Below are 24,025 nucleotides of genomic sequence, written 5' to 3'. Positions count from 1 at the left end.
AAGACTGGCAAAGAACACAAATGAGTTCACTCTCTACAGTTGTACTTTGCCTGCTACTTAAGTCCAGGTGAATAAATCAGATCCAATGTGCTATCTTAAATGCAGCAAAATTGCATATTGCTTATTTCACACTGTGCTTAATCTGCTGGACTTTGCTCTGACATATACTTGCAATAAAGTATGTATGAATTAGAAAGCACGAAGTTCTTCCATAATGATTAAAATGGCATAGTAATTAAATTAAGTTTCCTTTATTAACCAACAGTGGTGGAGAACCATGAAGAAATTTTAGTTCAGTAAATTATTTATGTTGTTTAAATAGACACAGGCAGATGCTAAAATTTACTATGCCATTTTGCATAGATGAATTAACTCAAAGCTCTACTGAAATGTAGTCACATTTAAATTGCACAGAGATTACTTGATTTTTAAGTATTAGGAACAACCCAACTATGAATCATGCTGTTACTTCATGTTTTAATATGAATGAATCAGAAACAGTGTCTGAGAGCTCTGAAAATACTGGAAACAAAAGCAGAATGGGCTCGTCAACAGGTTTCTATTTTTGCTTATGTGGAATAACAAGAGTCAGTTAACATTAACTCAGATCAAACTGTCATGAACTAAATAAATCAATTATTGCTATGCAGCTATGTATCTGAAAGTTCTACTGTCTGTCCGCACAGCCTTTAGGCGATGTCTAATCTACATTTACCCTTTCAAAGATAAGACAACCCTTAAGGTTTTGAGCTCCCTCATCCACCCTGCAACCCACTTCGGTCAGATTCCATCCTTGAAACAAATCACAACTAAAATTGATGGAATATTTAAGACCTGTGCAAGCTCTACTTTGGAATTCATATCAAGTCATAATTTCTGTTCTTCAATAATTCATCTTCAGTGAGGATTTTTATATCATGTACAATTAAATCAATACCCATAGCAAATGTCTTAGGAAATATTTGCTTGTAACATTTAAAACTCAGTGATCTTTCTCTTCCAGTTTAAAGTACAAGCAATCTATTACACAGGAGAGTCCATAGAGAGTCAGAACAGTATCATATCTTCTTCATGACACTGATCAGTAGTAGAGCTGGAGGGAAAAGTTTAAGAATACATATTCTCTTCTTTAGCATTATGAAGCTCGGGAATTTCTGATATTTGTGTGTTTGACAATAGCTAATTTATGGCCAAGTATTACAAGCTTTGTCTAAGGCATGAAAATACTGTGTGGTAACTTTTGAAACATAAAATTGCTTTGAACATATACAGACCTTGCTGAAATAGTATGCTAAGAAAAGGTAGGGGAAGGTACCTTTCCACTCTGTCCATATAGATACACTCTGAAAAACACCATTGACCCTAGTGGTATTTATTGATGGACCTCTCATCACCCTGATATAAACTGGGGTGCATTTTTGGTGCCTTTGATTCCCATATATTTCATCACTGTTTATCTCCTCTCCTGTCTTTCCATTTTTCTTTACTTTCTTGCTGTTTGCTTCTTTGTTGATTTCCAAACTTTTATCTGAGCTGGCAGAGCAGAAGTGAAGTGGGAAGTGTTTAATTAGAAGAGAGAAGGGCACCAGCATTTATTCACTCATGCTCAGAAAGGCATCTATTTTTGTAGATGAAAACTTTGAAAAACAATTAAAATCTTTGCGTCTCCCTCTCTGCTCTGCATTCTGAGAATATTTTTTCAGAAATTATATCATGATCTTAAGGTCAGAGTACTTTACATAGGTATGATTTGGTAATATACAGATTTCAAAATAAAACGTTGCTTCAATGACTTGTTGTTAGCCATGTTAATTAAGATACTTTGTTTCCTAGCCCAATGACCACATATTCCTTCTCTACAGTATGCTGAAATTTTAATTATTCTTTTGATTTTGCTGAGCTTTAACTGACAGGCATTCATTTTAATTTTTCCAATTCAGGCTCTCCTGTGTGGAAATACTCTTTGCACATTCTTCCTATCCATATGGCACATGGATCCAGCCTGTTCAAATCCCTCTGCAGAGCCTTCCTGCCCTCCAGCAGATCAACACTTCCACCCAATTTGTTGTCTGCAAACTGACTGAGGGTGGATTTGATTCCCGTATCCACATTGTTGATAAAGACATTAAAACAGGACTGGCTCCAAAACCGAGCCCTGGGGAGCAGCACAGGTGACTAGTCACCAGCTAGACGCAACACCACTCACCCCCACTCTGGGCCATGTATTGAGTCACTTTCTTACGCAGGGATGAGTGTACCCGTCCAAACCATAGGAATCCAGTCTCTCCAGGAGAATGCTGTGGGAAACAACATCAAAAGCTTGACTAAGATCCAAATGGACAACATCCGCAGGCTTTCCCTAATCCCCTTGAGTGGGTCACCTTGTGATGGGAGACCCAGTTGGTCAGGGTCTTTCACAAACCCATGCTGTGGGCCTGATCCCCTGGTTGTCCTGAGTGCCATCAGGATGTTCTGCTCCAGCTTCCCCAGCACCAAGGTCAGGGTGACAGGCCTGCAGTTCCCAGATACTCCTTCCAGTTCTGTAGACGGGTGTTGCATTTCCCCTAACCTTCCTGGTTAGCCAGGACTGCTGGTGAATGATGGAAAGTGGCTCAGTGAGCACTTCTGCCAGCTCCCACCTGGCCCCACAGACCTGAGTGTGGCAGAGCAGGTCACTGAGCATTTCCCCTTGGATTGTGGTGACTGCATTCTTCTCCCCATTCCTGTCTTCCAGTTCACAAGGCTGAGTAGCTTGAGAATAACTTGTTAACCACTTTAAGCACCTCTTGTTTTCCTTGTCCTTTGTCACTGTTTACCCCTGCATTCAGTAAAGCATGGAGGTTTTCCTTAGCCCTCCTTTTGCTTGTTATGCATTTATAGAAACATTTTTATTGTCTTTTAGGGCAGTAGTCAGATTAAATTCTGGTTGTGCTTTGACCCCTCTAATTGTATTCCCCATAAGCTCACATTATCTTTGCATTCTACTGAGATTCCTGCCCTTTCTTCCAAAGGTCAGTCTTTTCTCTCTGAGTTCCTGTCCACATTCTCTGTTCAGCCAGGCCACTCTTCCTCGCCACCTTTTGTCCCATGGGGACAGCTGGCTCCTGCATCTAAGATTTCCCTCTTGGAGAATGTTCTGCCTTCTGGACTCCTTTGCACTTCAAAGGAGGGGGGAAATCTCTCTGGAAATCCAAGGCAGTTCTGCTGGCCCCCCTCCTTCCTTCTCCAAGAATTTAAAAATCTTTCATTTCATGATCACTGTGCCCAAGACAGAATCTGTCATTATGGGAAAGGCTTTGGCACAGGCTGGCAACTGGCATACCCAGGACCTTCAAAAGACTTGGCATGGGTGATTTATGGATTTGTATGGTTCCCAGAAGCATGGAAAATGCTAACTTACATGCAAGAATGTTGTTCAGTATACTGAGGAACGCAAGAAACAAAGCTCTAACATGACAAAACACAAAAAACACATAACAAAGTATGTTAGTATCTTTCCTGAAGAAAGTTTCTTAGGCATCCAGCACAAGTGATTGCTTTGGGAAAACAAACTAACAAACCAACAAAGCCCCACCAAACAACAAAATCAGGCCATAGAAATACTTCTGCAGCTTTGAGTGATTTTGAATTGCTTTGCAGCCTTGGCTAAATGCACTTTGGTATCCTTGCATAGGATCAGTAACAAAAAGAAATGTTCGTAACAGCGTTCACTTGTTCTTGAACTTATGAGCTGGCATTGGCATATGAAGTGTGTGTTTTGTCTGACAATGCAGAAAGCAGTTATTAACTGCTGAAACACATTGCACATAAGGCTGTTTTTAATACAAATTTCAAATCTCTTTTTACACATTCAGTATTTGTGAGATGAACCATTATTTGGGGAATGAACCAAAGTATATTTTTTGACTAAATGTAAAACAGAACAAATGCTACACTCTTAGAAACATTTGACTTTTCAAATATTCAGCAAATTTATTGAGATATCTTATGAAAATTTTTCTTATGGAAGAACTGAAGTAAATACTAAAAACATATTCTTCGTATCTTTCTGCTAAACCCAAAACTAAATTCTAAGGGTGTAGAAACTTAACAGAATTGAAGAGAGTTTTCTTTCAACAAAAACACTGACCTAACTTGAAAAATACAATCAAAACAGTCATCATGGAAGACAGTAGAAAATAACTGTTTGGTTAGCTGGCAGGACTGGTGGTAATGAAAAACTTAAGTTACTCATATTGCTTTGAAAAACAGTTTGATAGGAAACGTCTGATTTTTTTTTATTTTAAAGGCGGCAAAAATTGCCAGATACGAATACTGCAGGTGAAAACTGTTGGAGAACACTTGCATGGAATGCCAGATAGGTGACACCTGTCTTAAGATGGTAGAATTTGTGATTCTGAGGAAAAGTATGTGCAGCATTGTGAGGACAATATATTTTAAAAAATAAAAGGCAGACCAATAAACTTAGGCAACCATCTTCTCTCTTGCTAAGAGTCTGAGAGAGACAGGCTCTTTGAGCAGGCTGGCAGTTAATAAAAGGTATTGTAGTGAAGATGAAATGACAATTTATTTCTCATAAAGAAAGACAGGAACCATAGTAAGACTGCAAAAGGTCTGGCTAAAAAGTTCTTTAAAAATCTGAAAGTCAGAATGAAGTTGTGTAAGCAAGGGGGGTCAAAGGACAAATCCCAAGAGTGACTATATAGGGATAACACAATAACTGACCATGATAAAATTAAAGGTTAAGATTAAAAAGGTTACCACTATCAAGGGACATAAATACCTAACAAATATTCTGTAAATAGATTGGACATAAAAAGAAGTTCAACCCAAACCCCCATTATTTTATGAGGGAGAAGGGCAAATGGTGCAGATTTTTTTGTTGCAGATTTCATAAACAGTGATCAGATACTTAATAAAATGAAGGAGTAGGACTGAAGGCCAGATTAAGTGAAAAACATCTCCAAAATTCTGAAGTAGTTAAGTATTTTCAAAGTTGCAAGGACAGATAAAATTGTGTATGTACCTTATGATCTAGCAATCTGAACCATTTACCCTCTGAACCATTTACATTTCAGAAGTAATGGAGGTCCCAGAGGATTTCATTGGGCCTATCTTTCAAAAAGAGGGAAAAGTTAAGCAAAATAAAGAAGAGTAAGATACCTTTCAAAACACAGAAAATAAGAGAACAAAAAAAAACCTCAAAAAAACCAAAAAAACAAAAAAAACCAAAAAAAAAAAAACACCAGGAGATGATAAGGTGATGAAAAGCAGCCAGCAAAGACTGGTCAAGAAAGAAATCAAACCAGGTGTGTTCTTCCTTGCTGCATGGATCCCTCCTTTTCTGACCTTTGGTCCTTTCACTAAACGTTTCCTAGAAGGCTCTACATGCTCCCAGAGTCACAGTACAAGTACCCCCTAATAACCTTCAAATAGTTGGATAGTGCCCTTTCGCCTGCCATCCCATACCAAATCCCTGTAGGCAGTACATCACTGTGCCAGGAGCTCTGGGATTTTTTATTTGGGTTTCACACCAGGAACAATGGTCTAATAATTTTCCTTGATAGCCTTAGGAGCAGAGAAGTCTGTCCCTTCCATTTTCACTGATTATGCTGACTAGGGCTCCTCTGCATGTCACTATTCACCCAGATCTCACCAGGCTTTTAGCATGATTAATCCCATAGTCTAACAGCAACACAGTCCAGTGGCCACAACCTGACTTGGAGATTCAAACTAGACACTTGGGAAAGCTTGTTCACCAGGAGCAGGGAACAGGGGAAAAAGTTTCCCAGACGGGTTGTGGAACCTCCATACTTGGAGAGTTTTAATACTGGCTAGACACAATATGACTGAACTGATGTTGGTGATAATCCTGCTCCATGTTAAGGTTGACTAGAGACCACCAAAACAACCATCAAGTGTCTGGACTTCAGAGAAAATAAACTTTAAAAGTATCTAGCATTTAAGATCTGTTCCAGATTTGGCATATTGCAAAGTATGAGTCAAACTCAGAGTCATATTTTAAACACTACCTATCTAGATAGCAGTCAGCTTTCAGGATAATTTCTACTCCAAAAACACATCTACTAAAATCAATAAGTTGAAAATATTTTCCATCTGAATGCACCAGTTTTACCTCAAGTACTTGAACAAATAGAAAAAAAAATATTTGAGAAGTACCTGCACAAATATTTGAGGGAAGAATTTCAGATGATTATCAGCCCTAAGATATTTAAAAAGCAATGTGTTGATCTTAATTTTAAATCAATTAGCTACATGATTTAGTTTTAAACATTATATCTTAACCTTGTCATATAGGAGTCTAAAAATTATTTTATCAGCTGGGACAAGAAGCAGCTGGAAGCATTGCCATGGCAACCATCTCATTTCCAAAGAGAGATTCTGTGACTTCTGTTGCTCTTTAGCAACCTCACAGCTCAGTAGCATTGCTAAAAAAAATTAAAAAAAAAAAAAGAAGGGAGGGGGACCATGAAAAGAATGCTTCAAAACATAAGGCAGGCTTTAAGTAAACAAAGTAAATTCTCAGTCTGATGATGAGCCCAAGGAAAAGAACCAAACCAAAAAACCAAACCAAAACACATTTATCCCACCACTCTAACATGTGTCTTTGCAAATTACTGTAGAATCAATCTCCTGGAAATTATGTTTATCACAGATTTCACTGTCTCACACTAAGTACGTGACTTAGTTTCTTGATCCTGCTGTTTAAGGAAAATTGATAGCAACGTGAATAATACAAAGGGGGTGGAAAGGGTGGGAGCAAAAAAAATTCTGTCAAAACAACACATTTTACTGCCCACAGCTCTCCCCAGGAGAGAGGCTGAGATCATATCATAAGAATTAGTCAATGACTACTGAAAGATTCTAAGGAACTATAGTCTAAGAACTTGTACAGACTAGAAAACCTGCAATAACTTTTTAACAAAGAGGTTCTGAAAAAATACAATAGAATTTAGAAATTAAGGGAAGTTCATGCACAGATCTCAAGGGTATGGTTTAAATTCTTATGTACCCTTGCTTCAGTCTGGTTGGCTAAATGCCCTTTCCTGGCTACTGGAGTATTGCATGGTTATGGCACACGGGACACAGATGATGGTCACTCAGACAACAGTGTCTGGAAATGCTACAGGAGCACAGGGCCATACACAGGCTAAAAGTACATTTCTACAGGGTAGGCTGGGAGTTTTTCATCATCTGTATCTGCAGAGACCAATACTGCTAATACCAATACCTGCTGAGACCAAAACCCCTTGCACTGGCTGGAGATGGAATACTAAAGTTCCTTTCAAAAGGAACACTGTATAGCAGAGCAAGATCCTCAGAGGTGTGTATGTATTTTTCCACAGCTGTTAATGGAACCTGGTTGCACTGGTAACTTTGGCCTATATTTTGTTCATATAGGAACTAACTGAAGCAATAAGCACTGCTAAAAATAGGAAACACACTAATTCCTGGTTCAGACTTCTATTGATAAACCACATCATATTCTTACTGCAGAAACATTTGCTTATTCAAATCCCTAACTTAGAATGTAAAGGAATTGTTAGGATGTAAAAGCATGTCAACATAAACTATATACATATCAAGTATTAAAAATACATAAGGACAGAATAGACAATAAAACACCATTAAAAATACCCCCAAACCAATAAACAGTGCTTAAATCAAGATAGAAAATTAAATATTTTTAGATATATTCATGTTTTGCAAAGAAGCAAATTTAGAAAGTAGAAGTTTATTTGGTTTTTAAAAAAAGCTATCAAGTTTGAACAATGTGAAAGAAGATTAAAAAAGGCTAATGATGGGCTGCAAAGCTGTAAAGGCACTTAAGGAGCCTCAGAGGGCAAGTGTATTCTGTCATATAAAAAAGAAATATAAAGAATTACAATGTATGAACAAAAGCATGCGGATTTTTTGTTATCAACCGATTTGATTGAGAGGCAGAATTTTACAAATTTGTTTTTTTACGATGTGATACTGATGAAATGGGTTAAAAGCAGCGGGTGACTTTTGGTGCTAGTTAATGGGATTTAAGATGACTTTTTTCATGAAGAGCTATCCAGATCCTTTGGAAATTTTATTCAATCATAATTTTTCGCAATGAAATAGCTGTAAACAGTGCATTATGTTAAACTCTTGTATTTGCAGTGAACTGTGTTGGATTCTATAAAATCCTTCTAATACTCTCCTCGGTGTACACTTACACTTTTTGGGGAAAGAAAAAAGAACAAAAAAAAAACCCAAACTCTAACAATAAGTTTTAAGCATATTACAAAGAAAGCACAACAGTTTGATCAGGTCTTTCCAGGACAAATGACCTCTCCACCATTAGTCAGCTACCTGGTGATAGAAATAATTGGTTGCTACCAGTGAAACACTTGAAAGAACAAGTGATGTATACAATTATTTCTGCCAGCACCAGCGCAACAGAGCTTGCTACTGCAATTTCAACAACACTCTTGTAGTCTTCATAAAAACGAAGGGAAAAAAGAAGTGAAAAAATTCTGTGCAAATACCAAGCAGAAAAACAAACCAAAAGAAAAGAGGGAGTATCAACACTACAATTCAAAACGAAAAATGAGAGGATTTCAGGAAGTTTCCTCTAAGAATCTCTACTGAATGTCTGTATATGCTCATGTCTAATGTGGGGGACCCTTACAAAGCTACAGGTAGGAGTATTATTGTTATGAAGCAAACATTTAATCACAAACCTGTTAATAACAACATAATTCAGTTCTCATCACTTTTGATAAATATGATGATGGTTGCTGAACTTATTCCACTACAAGCCTGTCTTTAACTAACTTTTAGTAACTGCTCCACTTCTCCTCTGAGCTCCTCCTCTTTCTAAGAGAGAATGTTTAGAATGGCAAAAATACAGGCTTATCAGGAGGTTTGACCTCAAATTTTTTTGGATACTCTTTACTAATTCAGCATATGTATTTCTCACCTGCCAAGATGAAGCATTCTGACCCACATCCATGGATGATTGAGAAAACAAACTGGTAGAAAAAGAAACACTCCTCTCTACTGCCAGAAATTTCTTCCAAGTCTTTTTCTGTTCTGGTCCCAGGAATGGAAAGTATTAGTACCAAGTATTTAACTGGATTCTTCATGCATCTGCATGGTAAACAGCAGTCCTCTGCCCTGCACACCAGACTATGAGCTTGGGCGTCCTATTCTCCATTCTGAAACACAATGGAAAACTCACACCCATGTGTACCAGACAGCAAGTAGACCCTTAAAGAATCCAGAGAACTTCTGAGAAGAGCATTTTAGTATTTCATACAGGAAACTGTTCCTTTACAAAACCTGTTTCCTTTTTTACTTGCTGTGCTTGCAAGAGAGTTTCACCACCTGTTATATTACTTTTTTAATGTTTGTATTCAAATTAAATGAATCAGTTGAAAATTCAGTTCTGTTTGAAAAATACCACTAAAGGCTTTTCTGTTGCATATTCACTACCTTTTGCCCTTGACTGAATGACAGTCTTTAATAAATTTTATTCCTACCAGCCATGCAGAACCAAACACATAACACAAATGATCCTAACTGTGGTGTTTTGTGCATCATCAGTAAATGAGCTAACTAGTCAAAGTTCCACTTGTTTTTCTGCAGAAAATTATTCTGTCATTAAATCTTTATAGCCTTATTAGAAACAAGATATTACATAAAGGTTACTGACAGTGTAATTGAAGGAATAACCTTGTAATTTCAAAAGTGAACCGGTTTTCCTGAAAAATCGATATTTATTATGAAAGGGGATGAATAATCCTTTATGGCTTTTGAAACACAGAAACAAAATAAATTAAAATGCCTCAGCCTATTTATGACCTCAAGAAGCTTTCACTAGCTCAATCTGAAAATACACTAAAACTCAATACTATTCCTACTAATTTTCTGACTAAAAGTTCCCTGAATGCTGTACTAATATATGGCTTGAATTACCAGATTATACACAGTCTAATGTTCAAAATAGTCATTAAGATCTAAGGTCTAAGTGTCTTTAAAGCCACTGACATGATGAAAGAAGTAAGATTCTTTAAAATTCTGGTTTTTTCCACTATCAATACTGATTGTTTTTTGGAACTCAAAGTTCCAAAAAGAAGACTATTAGACTTATTAGAAGACTATTATAGAGAATGAACCCTGCACTGAGTGGGGGAAAACTGGCTAGATTGTACCACTTGGGGAAGAGCCTTAAAAGAGTGACAGTTTTTATGTAGTGATGGAGGGAAAGACTGATGAACTTCAGTCTTCAAGAGACTTTCAGTCTCTTGAATGGTATAGCAATCTTTCTCAGATGTAAAGAAACATAGGATAACTGCTTTTTCTTCACTCGCATGGGTAATAGGCAAATACCAAATAGGCAAAGAAGTCCGTGCTCTCCTAAAGGCTGTGACTACAGTTTATTTGCTCACCTGTCACTTGCAAACACTACGTTCACCTAGAAAACAATTTCTGTAGGATATCATGGAAACATCTTCCAGCTACAATATTTGCAAACCTTAATATTTGAGTGAAATGTGTCATGATAGCAATACTTAAATTTTCTTCTACCTTTGGGGGATTTCTCCAAATTTTTCTCCTTACAATTAATTATAGCTTCAAGTACCTTACTAAATGAAACACTTCCAGAGAACTTCCCTGGACATGGGAATCTGCTGATTTGTAGTATTAAGCTTGTGCAATAGCTGTCAATACATTCTTGGAATGTGCCTAATAACAACACTGTCCCTCCCCTCCCAGTAATTCCTGGATATGGTAGCAAAGTTAGCATGGGCAATAAATGACTCCTGAGCCACAGTGTCTCCGAGCTCTGTTTTGAAGAGCAAAGTACACACAGGGGTTCCTCCTGCCAAGCTGGCCTCTGTGTCTGTTCCTGGTTTGGACCTTCCAAATGCCCTGTGCACCACAGGTGCCTCTTGTGCTTCTCCTGCCTAAAAATGCACAAAATGTACATATGTAATCTTTTCAACCTTTTAACATTGTTCAGTAAATCTGCTTTTCCACTGATTTGGAGTTTAAAATTTTAAGTTCTTTCTGTATTCCTTAGCCCATCAACAGTAGATGTAAACACTTACATTTTCCCTCAGTTTGTTAAATTAGCACAACATATAGCCATATATATCCATATTTTATTCTGACACATCAGAATGAAAACCACTAAGGGTTCATTACTATTTATTTTATACTGGTTATTTTCCTAGAATAAATAAGTCTCAAATGAAACATAAAATTGTAGGAATACAAATTCACTATCTAGTAACTACCAGTAGCAACAAAATTAAGGTCAGAGATGTCTTAAACATGAAAATTAAAATCTCTTTAGTACTTTAAAATACTTCTATCACTGTTAGCCTAGGGTCCTTTTATCAAACTGTAAAACAAACTTTGCCCTCTTTGAGCTACTGATCACACATGACCTTTATGCAATTAAGGGTCCATTAACACCCAAGTAGAGATGTTTAAATAGATCTTATTGCTTCAATACATTCTTCACTAAGTTGCCGAGATTGTTTTTGAAATCTTGACATGCAGTTACTTAAAAGGGTTGCTTTAACAGATAAATATAAACATCTACACAATCATGCTTAACAAAGGTACTCTTTAACAAGATTACATACTGGATTTTTTTAGTAAGTTCATTGCCACACTATCTGAGTACCCAATACTCATTACTAAATTTATCTTCACAATTACTTTTATGAGATGAGCTTCTCATAAGTCACACACAAGAAATTGAAACAGAAATAGTAGATGTTTTGTACAGTCTGACAGTTGCATCCAAACTCAAGGCACTTGATACTAAAGTTCTTTTCACAAATACAAGCCTTAATCACAAGCCAGCCTTTCTCTCTGAAGCAATACACACCCCATTTATGGAGTCACTATCAGCCCCACTGCATCAAAAAGATAAAGAACACCAACAATTTTTTTTTTTTGTTTGGGATGGGGAGATAGCTGTACATTATATTGCTCCCTTATACATGTAGAATGTGAGTATCTTCAATGATGGAATTGGTAAAATTATTTCAAACTGTTCCAAACACCTTGCAGACCATCTTAAGTGACTAATAGCTAAAACAGACTTGAGCAAAGTATGTCTCCTCTCCCTTCTACATGGCTTGTCATAAATGCAGTTGCCCACTCAATTCAGAATGTGGCTAAATTAGCTCTTCAGCTACAAATCCCCAAGATGCAGTGAGCTCACTGTATCACTCACAGTCACTGCCAGGAACAGAGAATTCCTGCTTCTGACTGAGTGTTTCGGTGCTTACTTTCTGCTGGCTCTGGGATTTCTCTGATCCTTCTGTGAGCTGATTTAACTTTCTAGAACATAACAGAATTCCAGCAAAACACCTGCCTTCCCACAGGAAGTTGTGACTTCTTTCTTTTGCTTTGTGTGTGCAGATTTTGCTTTCCCTATTAAACTGCCTTTATCTTGACCCACAAATGTTCTTTTACCCTTCTGACTCTCTTCCCCATCCCACCAGGGGAAGTGAGTGAGCAGCTGCCTGGGGCTGGGCTACTGGACGAGGTTCAACTACAACAATGACCAACTGACCGCACTGACCAATGCACTCTGGCTACAACCTCTCTGCTCACTTGACCCACAGAGTCCAGCTCTAAAATGAAAAACAAAATTTAACTTGCAGTAGTTCAGCAGCAGACTAACACACTTCTACAAAGTGTTTTATCACAAAGGTGTCTTAAAAGGAGGTGAACAAGGTACAAGATTTTTAGGCTTGGATTTTTCTGGTAACAGGTTTCTGAGAGCGGACATTGCATCTGATCCTGATGCACAAAGGAACTGCCTCAACCTTCATATACAAAGTCCTAAGAAAATGAGAAGTGTTGGATATTCCATGGGCTCCTTCTAAAGTTTTACTACAATCTTTACAATTCCTATGAACTTTTTCACTCTGAACTCTTAACAAAGACTTCCATTTTTTCATGGCCTGAATTCTCCATTCTCCCTTGAAGACAAATCAAGACCATGAACAGACACCACAAAAGAAGGCAGAAATATTAGTTCCTACCTTTGGAATTTTTCCATGTTCCTAACATGGAAAAAAGCATCACTATGATTAATTATAAACTAATGTAATTCAATTGTTATTTCAATTACTGTTAAACAAAAGTAACTCATGGCTTGCACTTTCCAGGATAGCACAGTAACAATGCTAATTGCTCCAGCTTTAAAAAACTGCTGTTTTCATACAATTTTTTCAAAAGATACTGCTGAAAGAGGTTTTTTTATAGTTTGGCTTTTTTCCTTCATCAATGCAACTTGACACTTATTTCAGTAGATCTTTCCAGCAAGAATATACAAACATCTTCTTTTCTCCACTGAAAATACTTTACTTAATATGTGAAACAAAAAGACCATTCAAGCAAAACAAAAAATGAGCCAAAATGTGCAGCTTACTTTGCAAAGTGAAATCTTTCACTGTCCACAGAAAACACTGCGTTATTTCTTCTCCAACACCTCAAAAACTGACTTAATCTTATTAATGAGTATTTAGTCTTTTGCAACTTTTGTTTCCCAGCATAACTTCTAAATATGTATTCTAAGAAAATTTATAGCCCTCTTCTGTGTAAGGCAAGGCAGAACAAATACATGCACTAGAATTGATTTTGCTTCAGATGTATTTTAAGTAGATGTTAAATACCATGTTTGGAAGCAGATATACATTACCTATGCTGCATTGACCCTGTTACCTAAGAAGTTACCAACTGTAAAGAAGCAGAACAGCATTTATGATGAAAAAAAAAAGGACTGTTGCTAATAGGGTTTGGCAAGTATTGCTGTCATTTTAATATGCAAATGTTCAACTAGTAAAAAACAATCAGTTTTTTCAGCTTTTCTCTAGGTAGCTTGAAAAGATACTGCGTAAGAGATATACAGGCATGCTCTAAGAACAAAGTTCTGCCAGTGACTTAGCATTCCTCAAGAGCCATATACTTTGGAATGTAATTTGTAAGATGAACAGAGTTTAGCTTCCTACTACACCTTAAGTTCTTTTCTTTCATTTTAAAAATAGTTAATTTAAACTTCATTTAAAATTCCATGTTTGGCCTCAAATCCTTCCACTGTTAAGTTGAAAGCACAGCATGCATAAAAGCAGTAAAGAGCCTCAGTGTTGCAGAAATGATACATGTAATTTAGAAAAGAAAGATTCAAGATCTTGACAGCTTAAATGACTTCCTCATGCAAGATACTTTGCTTTCTTTCCTCCCAAAGAGTTTTTAGCAGAAAGTAGATCACAGTAAAACTGGACAATACATAGTGGAAAATCTTTGAACTAAAGAATGCCCACAGAGGTTGTGGAGTCTCCCTCACTGAAGATATCCAAGAACCACCTGGATGCAATCCTGTGCCATGTGCTCTAGGATGACCCTGACTGGGAGACTGTACCAGAGGACCCACTGTGGTCCCTTCCAACCTTACCCACTCTGTGATTCTGTGAACTGTACAGGCAGCAAACATCATAAAATGAAATGATTTTTTATGTAACATGTGACAAGCTGATACAACAAATTACTTACCCAGTAAACTCACAACTCCATTTTGAAAGAACAATTTGCTCATTTCAGAACTCAAGAACAAATGTAAAACATTAGATATATCTTCAAACTGAACTCCACTTCTATTATCTTTGAAATCTTTTATACATTATCTTAAGACATTTATTACTGTGAAGCACATTGTATAATTTATTTGAATTCTCTACAGAACAATATAGTTAATTCAGTATCATCAATAACTTTATACAGATACAGTATTGAAGCCATGTCATCTTCTGCTTACTGTCAAGTACAAAACAGCTTATACAATCTAAAAAAAAGCTACAAACCACTCTTGTAGCATAATGTATGTTGTGCCTGGTTAAAGTTTACAGCAGTGGCTTTTTGATCTTTCAAGATAAATAAACATGACACCATATGATAACAAATAGCTGTGCAAACTCAGACTTAGGAGGAAGACTTAACTACCTCCTTTTCCCAGAACTACTTTTCCCTGCTTTACTGCTGCTACCACCAGACTTGCTAGAAGACTTTGAAGAGAAAAGTCTTGTCATGAATTCAGACACATCTGGCAGCTCATGGTTGGAATTCAACATGTTCATTGACTGCTCCATTTCCTGCATGAAAAGATCAGATAATCTTAATAGCTTGTAACAATTCGGGTTGTATCTAAGGCATCAGTTGAAAGACTGCATGAGAAAGATACCAAATTTTCCTAAATACTGTTTTACTTTTTGTAGTCCTCCAGGAAACATATTGCTACATAGTTTTATGCAACCACAGCCAAAACCACCCAGTTACACACAAAAACATAAAATCCCAAAACTAAAAGCATCGATGCATGGAAAATGGTAACCATGTCTTAAGCAGTCTTACAGGGCAATCATCTGATAAATAAAAATCTAAAAAATACAAATTATTTCTTTTCAGCACTACTTTTCTCCATATTAAAATTTAGGCTATTGTTTAGATATTCAGATATGTGTTCTCACAGATGTCACACTTTTGTTTTTCAAATTAGTATTATTTATAGCATATTAACAATTTTTGATGCTGTTTGAAGGGATTAGATATTTTTATTGCCATACTTTCTGACACCAAGCTACTTAAGTACTGCAGCTGAGTTTTGATTCCTTCAGGAAAAAAATGATTTTAATATAAGACCATATATCCAGGTCAATTTAATGTAACTTTAGGGTTTAGCACAGTGGTTCTATGAAATGAATTAGCACATTTTCAAAGAAATCAATCCCAAAGTACTTTTAATGCACACAACAGCTGAACGGCACATCCACAAAGGGATAATGCTTACAGCAATTGTGAGTTTCATGTGGGATTGTCACCTTGTTCTTCTCCTGTTCAGAATGGGAGAATAAATCTTTAAGTACTTTCAAGGCATTTTAGTAGCCTTTGTTATTATTGCATCTACACTACGCCTCTACAACAAGCAGTTACTAAATCATTACACTTTCTATACAAACTAGTACTGTGCTGATTCCAGAAAGAAAAAAAAAAGTTAATTTGAAACAACAGTCAATTAGTTAAAAAGAAGTTAAAATAAAAAACAAGTTAATTTAAAAAAATGTCATAGAACCTCCATATACTCCACAAGCTAACACTTAACAATTTAATACATGGTCATCTAGAGAATGTCATTACAATTTAGTTCTTAAAAACAACTTTTTCCTACTCTTTAAAGATAAGTTAAATTATAAGCAAAATTCTTCCAACTTAAAAATTTCTCCTTAAGAAGTTGTACCAGTTATCTGATAAGAAATAAATCATCACTACTCTAAGTAGTGTCAGATCAGTGAAAAAAGTAAGGAATAGGTGATTTTCTTTTTTTTTAAATTCAACTTCCAGAATTCAGCTTGGTTTGAAGAACAGGCCATGAATACCTAGTATATCTGTGTATCTGGTTTTTTAATCAAAATTATAGCCAAAAGAGTATGATTCAGCTCTGACAGGCTTTTTAAATGTATCACTTATAAAAAAAATGTTACTCAGACACCTATAAAGTACTACTGAAGACAGTGGTCGTTTACAGAAAAAGGAAGTTTTAGTTAATCAAGCCTTCAAAAAGCAGCCACCCAGGACAGACAAATAACACTAGTAAAAATAAAAGATGTAGCAAACACCTTGAATCGCTCTTTTGTCCTAGCCTTCTGCAATTCAGCATTTTGCATGATGAAAGGACAATAAATGAGATCATTTAATGGCTACATTAAGACTCTATATCATATACACTAGTGCAACATCTGGATTTAACAGTGTACTCCACTGCGGTTTAGGCTGAAGCACAAGAGAACCCCACATCACACCCTTCTCAACACACCTGACACTTATTAAATGACTCATTGCTAAAACAGCAAAACTCTATTAGCTCAACAAATGATGCCCATTAAGCTTTCCTTTAAAGGACAGTTCTGGTTTTATTACTTTTCTGTGCCTTGAAATCTCATTATCTTTAGTCTCCCCACATGCATCACTTCAATGTACTTACCCGTCTCATATCAGGATCACTGGTGTTGACAACTTTAGGCAAAAGCACAAATATCAGTAATGGAAGAACCATCATCATCACCTACAGAGAAAACAGGAAATACCTCTTCAGCTTAGTTGTTGCTCTAAACACTTTTAGGACCTACTAAAATAAAATGAAGCTTTACTAAACAGCCAAACTCTAGAACTACTGCATTCTGAAACAGTAAGCCAGTGACACTTGTGAGGAATGAAACCTGACAAGGGAGTACTGTGCTTTAAACAACAGTTTTCGAAGTTGGACCAATAAGGCAAATGGTTGTTCTCTCTTACACCTGCTGTAATTACCATTTTGCAACATGTTGATCTCTGCACTACTAGAACAGCATTACATTGTTAAAGGAAGAGACTACAGGCTGTTTTCAGAGGACATACATTAACAGTGGTATATAGGGGAGGAGATGTCAGCGAATAAATGTCCTATTGTAAGGACATAAATAGATGTCCTATTTGTAAGCAAGTAAAATCCAAGAAAACAATCGTCTCAGAAAAGCAAAGGAAAAATGCACATTTTTCCTCAACTATTTCTATTCTTAGTATTCTGATGAATAGCTGTATTTGAATCCTTAGCATACTTGTAATATTTGTGTGTTGGAGGTACATACCATGGGGTTCATGAGGAAATCTGTCCATCCCCAAGATTCTCTCTTTATAAAGTATGAAGGTGGTCCAGAAGATTTCATCTGGAGTGGGTATGGCAGCCTGACAACTTCAGAGGGTTTGATGTAATTCACATATCTTGCTCTATTAGGTAAAATGTAAATAATTGAAAATATAAAACACAGAAACATTGGCAAATAATAAGAGATTTTTAAAAATCCAAATAAGTTTTAATAGAAGACTACAAAGAAACCATCTGCTATGCAGTGTCAGCTAGGCTATTCTTTTGAAAAGTTAACTTCACTCAGCAGCATACTTGATTGAAGGAAAAGCAAACCATTTTTTGTTACCTTGTAAAAGAGCAAGAAAAACTATGCTGTTTAGGGTCCAGCTTTGAACAGTGTAGTTTAACCAGTTTGCTCAGGACATCAACTACTCCAAAGTTAATACCTTTTCCACAAGTGCATTACTCTGCATTCATCAATACTGAATCTCAGTCTTTATTACTTCGTAAGGTTTTTCCATAGTTCATCACTAGTATTCTTCATTTGGGCCTGATATTCAGATAATTACTCAGTACTAACATCTTTGTCATTCTTGACCCATTTTTCACGATTTATGAATATTTACACACTTTGTGCAACTCCAGGGATGACTTCTGTCCATAAATAATTTATTCCTTGTGAATTTTTCACCAAATACTTATCTATAGAATGTCTATAGAATCTATATCTACAGAATTCCCTCCTACCTTATGACTATGTATTTTCTTCAAAACTTCAGATTTTCAAGTAGATCTCATCAAATACATCTGTCATCCACATGCTGTTTCCTCTTTCTAGTTATTACCGATAGTTTTTAAGGCAGCACATCCCTTAGAAGAGCCCTGCTGACACTTTCGCCAAGTATCACTGTTTATCATGCATCTCTGACTCCCCAGCTGCATTCCTCATTATAGTCTCTATCTGCTGGACTGGTAGGGATGCCAAGCCTCCTGCTACTTTCCTCTGCAGATGTATCCCAGCAATTTACTCAACATCTAATTTGTTACCTTACTAGTCCTTAGATACACAAACGGTGCCAAGGGTGAGGTTATACCCAATATTTTGTCTATATCTTTGTAATTGCTACATATTAATTATTGCCAGTAAGGTACTAACAAAGCATAAAAAATAAAAATTCAATAAAGCTTGGAAAAACCTAAGCTCAAACAATCTGCTTTGAGCCTATTATAAGCTCAAACATTATTATATTATGACTGTAATTATGTATTATAATCATATTATTACTATATTAGTTATTATAAACAGACTGTTTGCACTGTTTTCTGTGAAATTTCAATTTTTAACCTCCCCTAAATATACTGCAGGAGGATTTACACTAATGACTGTATTCCTAAAAGTTGAGATGCTAGGTGCATGCTTGAACAAGGAAAAATTACAACGAGCATTTTAATTTAAATGAAAATCAACTTAATAGATAGATTTTTCTGTATTATTGAATAATCTACAGTTACAGTCAAGAGTGATTTGGCCACAACATAAAAACAAGCCAACAATCCTACAGAAATAATGCAAACTAGCCAGTGCTAGTATTAACCAGTATCTGTAACAAGTGTCCTCTGGGGGTGCAACAGAAATATTTAAAAATTTTGTTGTGTCCTGACACTACACTTACTAAAGAAATAGAAAGAAGAAGAAGAAACAAAAAAGTGCTGAAAAATAATAAAGCAGTTAACTAGTTTATGCCTAGATTTTATTTCAGGATAGCTGCATAAAAATAATAAAAGCAAGTAAGCAGATGGACTTTTAAAGTCTCTTTTCTCTTATTTCAGGCCATAAATAGGAAGAAAGATATCAGACTCTGGAATTTGAGAAACACGCTTCTAGAAGTGATGTTAGAAGAAGCTGACACATACAGTCTGACACGGAGCACCAGACCTACAGCACTGCTTCCGTGAATTTTTGTACTGTGCTGTCAGGCACACGTAATTCACCAATACAGAGGCAATCAGGAAAGGCTCACCTCATTTTGCCTTTTGAAGTTATGTCAACTCGAACAGGCTCAAATTTATGAGCAGGGGATATAACTTCCACTACGTAAGATCCAGAAGGTACATCATGAACCACAAAACTTCCATCTGTCCTGAAAAAAACAGTATTTCAACATTTCAGTATGTTCCAGAATATAAGACAGGGTGCTCTGTTGGTTTGTTTTTGTTTTTTTTTTTAAAGAAGTTGTGTCATTTTGTATTACAAATCTTAATAAAACAACAATGACCAAAAGGAAAATTTAAATCAGTCAGCACTCACAATATCAAGCCCTTTAATTCATCAATGCATGCTGCAACAGGAGCGGAAATTCCCTGCTAGGTTAAAGATTCTGTTGTGCCCTCAAGGTGCTGTCTTGCTGGAGGAATAATTTAACAGCCCAAATAAGACCTGAAATAAGTTATATTTCATGTATTCAAGTGATGGCAGAAGTAATTTACATCTTCCTTCCTCCTTCTGAAATACATACGATGAAGTTTACTTTGCTTTAGTGCTTCTGCTGAAAGCAAACCCCCCCAGAATGGCATCCTGCATAGTGTGGGTTGGCACCGGGGACGATTTGCAATGCAAAAAACAGCAATTTTTACCTTTGTTGCGAAATAGAGGTTTTTACTTCTAATTGCTCCCTTTAGGACCAGCCCACGCTGGAAAGCTCAATCACAGCAACAAGGAAACTAAGAGCTCTGAACACACACAGATGGGATTTTTAAACAGGTGGCTTTTATTTTAAAACACGAAATTCGAATATTTAATGAAAATATTAGTAAAAGGTTACTTGGAAGCTTCAACACTAGTTGCCTTAAAGGTACAGAAGTTTTCCTCCTATGTGTTTCCAGAAGTTTCCAATAAGAAACCCCTAGTGTTCTCTACCCTGTTAAGAACAACATCAAAGATCTCTTTCTTAAAAATAAGATTCAAAGTTAAGACAAGAATTTGTTAAAAGGCCAAAAAATGTAATAAACCCTAACACATTAGAAACATGCAGCAGTAAAACAAATAAATGAGCCCTCTTAGAAGTGAATTCCCAATGAATTTGTCATTATGTCCTTCACACCACATCCCTCTCCATGCACAACACTCAAGGACCTACAATCTTTATGTGATGATTTGAATCCCTAAGAATGCTTACACTATCTTAAATTGCAACTGTTTTAAGGATGTTTGCCTAGGAATTTCCTTTCTAATTTTTTTAAGTTTGTTAAGTATTTGAGAAATTCAGAATTTCAATTAAGCATTTAGAAATTTGTCAAACTGACAGCAGTTATTACATGCGCTCCCAGATATGATGTAAGGCTCTCATAACTTGTTTGTAATGGCTTAGCAGGTGCTACACTGCCAGGATTCTACAAGATCTGCAAAGTAGAATCTGTTGTGCAAATCTATTGAGAGAACCCAAAGTTAAGTTTAACTCCTATTGCAGAGGGATTAATTAAAAATTATGAGTATTTTTGAGGGTATATCTTAACTCCATGCAATCTCATTTTTATATGTATTTTAAAAGCAATGTATTGTACTGTAGTGAAAATCACAAAGAAGAATTTAGAATTTACTTCTACTCTTGAAATTATATTACTTCAGTTCTCAATTCTGATGGTATTTTCTCTGTCTTAGATGCTCTAGATGTTCTGCTTATCTGAATATATCCAGCACCACCCGAGTCTGAGGAAGATAATAATTCTTTACAGCTTCCGGCTACATTTGCATGATTTGTGAAAGAGTAAAGCCACGTCCCTTAAATTAGCTTTCACCAGTACAGTTAAAGTTTTTCACAAGTACCGCTAACTACAAGTGTAACTTCTACCATGACCAAACATATCTCCACAACGGGTAAATTCTTAGCCAAGGTGAGTTTCTTAAATAAGAAGTTGCAGAATTTAAAACAGAAGCTGAGAAGAAATACGGTCCTCCAGACAGCGCAAACGCGTTTGGGGTTTCTGCTTCGGCTGCTGTTCTTTTGTTTGTTTGAATTAAAACTCCGTTCCTAACTTTTTGGCCAGCAACCCGAGTCATCAGTTCGGATACGTGTGCCGGAGGTTGAGGCCAAACCCTACGGCACTGCACGGCTGGCCGTGCCCAGCCCATTACAAGGCCGGGGCCCGGCGTTCACAGCACCGCCAGCAGCTCAGCTCGGGATTCTGCCATTCCACGCTCCCGCAGCCGTGCGCGGCTGGCCGGGACACGGCCGAGCCCCGCAGGAACCGCCCCCGCCGCCTGCCATCTCAGGGCCGGGCCGGGCCTGCGAACGGGCCCCACAGCCGCGGGAGCGCCGGCTCCTGCCCGGGCCGGGCCGGGCCGCCCGAGCCCCCGCCCCGCCCCGCCTCGCCCCGCCCCGCCCCGCCTGCCGCTCACTTCAGGAAGCCGACGTGCTCCTCCCCGTCCACCAGCACCCGGGCCCCCGCGATCCAGTCCTGCGGCTTCACCCCGGGCACCACGGCCCGGCCCTCGATCTTAAACCGCTCCCCGGGGCCCGCGCCGCCCGAGGGCTCCGCCGGCCCGACGGGCTCCGATCCGCGGGCGCCGCGCGGCAGCGGCGCCGCCGAGAGCCAGAGCAGCGCCAGGCACAGGCTCCCGCCCCGCGCCGCCATCGCCGCGCGCCGCCCGCCCCGCGCCTGCGCCGCCCTGGCCCCGCCCCGCCCCGCGCGCATGCGCCTGCTCCTGGCACGGGCAGGGCTGGGAGCGGGGGGACGGCTCCCTCAGGCCCCGGAGTGGGAGAAAAGGCAAAGGATAACTCGCTACCTAAAATGCGGAATGACGGAAATGTGAACCTGAAGAAAAGGGATGTGTAAGAAGTACGCGTAGCTTCCTTGGTAATGGATGTATTTAAGACATTGTGGTTTGAAATCTTAATAGTTGTCATGAAAAGACTAATAAACAGCTTTTGGGGGGGAAAAGTAACAAAAAAAATCTTACAAAAGATTAAAATTGCCACAAAGCGTCATCTTTTAAATGATTTATAGCACTGCAGTTTGTTTGATGAGTTACAATAGAATGACAATGTGTTACTTAGTAGGCAGGCACAGACTCACGGGACAAACCACGAGGGCTGTAACACCTTCCCTGCCCCTGATTTCCCTCTGCAGAGCACGTCCTGTTATGTCATATGTATTCATTGTCACGTTGTGGCTGCACTTGCTTCCTTTTACCCCTCTGATTTATGTCTGAGTTAATTACCGAACCTGTGGAAACACTGTCATTTAACAAGATGAACCTGGTCATCAGCTGATAATAACAATACTGCATTATACTAAGCATCATTAAAAAGCATATGTCATCCTGTGTCAGTGGGATGTTGTGAATTATTTGTCTATTAGTATCTTTGAGCTGTCTCTACTTTGAAGGAAATCAGGAAAATGTATGGTCTATGAGGTTCTTCTGTCACGTAAGATCACAAACACTTAAAGCTCCAGCAGGAGTTTCCAGCCGGAAACCCAAGAATGCCAGAACTGAATAGTGTTAGAAGTACTTGCCAATGGAACTACTAAGCAAAAGCATTTATTAAAGCTACTGACAACACTCTTTCAGTACAACACCACAGACAGACATCGCAGTGACATATCGTGCAGGTAGTGTAAAAATGTGCCTTTTAAAAAAATGTCCTCAAGGAACTGTATTAAGATACTGTCAGGCCACAATATGAATGACCGTGCCCTCCAGTTTTAAAGGATTTCCTCATCCTAATAAGTTGTTTTTATAATCTACAAGTTTCTTGGTTTAAATCCTTGGAGAGCCCAAAGAAAAAGACTCCCCTATTTGTTCTTTCATAATCTAATCCAAGAAGCTTCTCCCTCCATATGTCATCCTGTTAACAAATTGAGAAGTTAATTAAACAGCATCTTGCCTTATGCAATAGCTGCACTGGCATGCACAGTTTTCAGTGTTAGGTCAGTAGTCCCTCGTCCTCTCACCATGTAACTTCTTTACATATTAAAAGTTCTCTTTCACACAGATATATCAGTTACCATATTTTTAAGTGTACACAACTGAGAAAAAAATTAAGTTGGTTGATTACTGCCTTTTCCTGGTTAAGACTAGCTACAAGAGCAGCTTGAGTGGATTGCACAATGCTATTTTGTCAATTTTTATATCATGCTGTGGGTGTTTGTCTGCTAGGTAAAAAGAACAAATCCCGGAATAACAGTAATACAAATGGAAACAAAGACATAAAGACATCAAGGTATATATTTATCAGAATAATTAGTACATCAGCTGACAGATGCTACCTGTTTTTATTCTAGAAGGAATTTTACTATTAGCAAAGTTGTTTCTGCAGCTTGATTTCA

At 37.7% G+C, this 24,025-nt stretch overlaps 1 protein-coding gene across 1 annotated transcript; it reads right to left on the bottom strand.

Moving 5' to 3' along the window:
• Positions 1–14,678: 14,678 nt before the first annotated feature.
• On the bottom strand, positions 14,679–22,409 carry EMC7 (ER membrane protein complex subunit 7). The gene is made up of 5 exons (XM_038138013.1): positions 22,095–22,409; positions 19,720–19,839; positions 17,700–17,838; positions 17,057–17,137; positions 14,679–15,170 (listed from the first exon to the last, which is right to left on the bottom strand). The coding sequence occupies exons 1-5, from the start codon at positions 22,388–22,390 to the stop codon at positions 15,018–15,020; spliced, it is 789 nt and encodes a 262-aa protein (XP_037993941.1). The 5' UTR covers positions 22,391–22,409; the 3' UTR covers positions 14,679–15,017.
• Positions 22,410–24,025: the final 1,616 nt, after the last annotated feature.

The sequence above is a fragment of the Motacilla alba genome, chromosome 5 (assembly GCF_015832195.1).
Source record: "Motacilla alba alba isolate MOTALB_02 chromosome 5, Motacilla_alba_V1.0_pri, whole genome shotgun sequence".
Classification (NCBI taxonomy): domain Eukaryota; kingdom Metazoa; phylum Chordata; class Aves; order Passeriformes; family Motacillidae; genus Motacilla; species Motacilla alba.
The sequence above is the reverse complement of the archived record's forward strand: the minus strand, read 5'-3'. Positions and strand labels throughout refer to the sequence as shown.

Bases quoted from the DNA above. Each gene is read 5' to 3' on its own strand.
- EMC7 (XM_038138013.1), bottom strand. From the start codon at position 22,390: ATGCGCGCGGGGCGGGGCGGGGCCAGGGCGGCGCAGGCGCGGGGCGGG. The intron at 17,839-19,719 runs GTGAGCCTTTCC...TTTACCTAATAG, and splicing joins ACTTCAAAAGGCAAAATGAG to AGCAAGATATGTGAATTACA. The intron at 15,171-17,056 runs GTAAGTACATTG...CTTTTCATGCAG, and splicing joins GTGATCCTGATATGAGACGG to GAAATGGAGCAGTCAATGAA.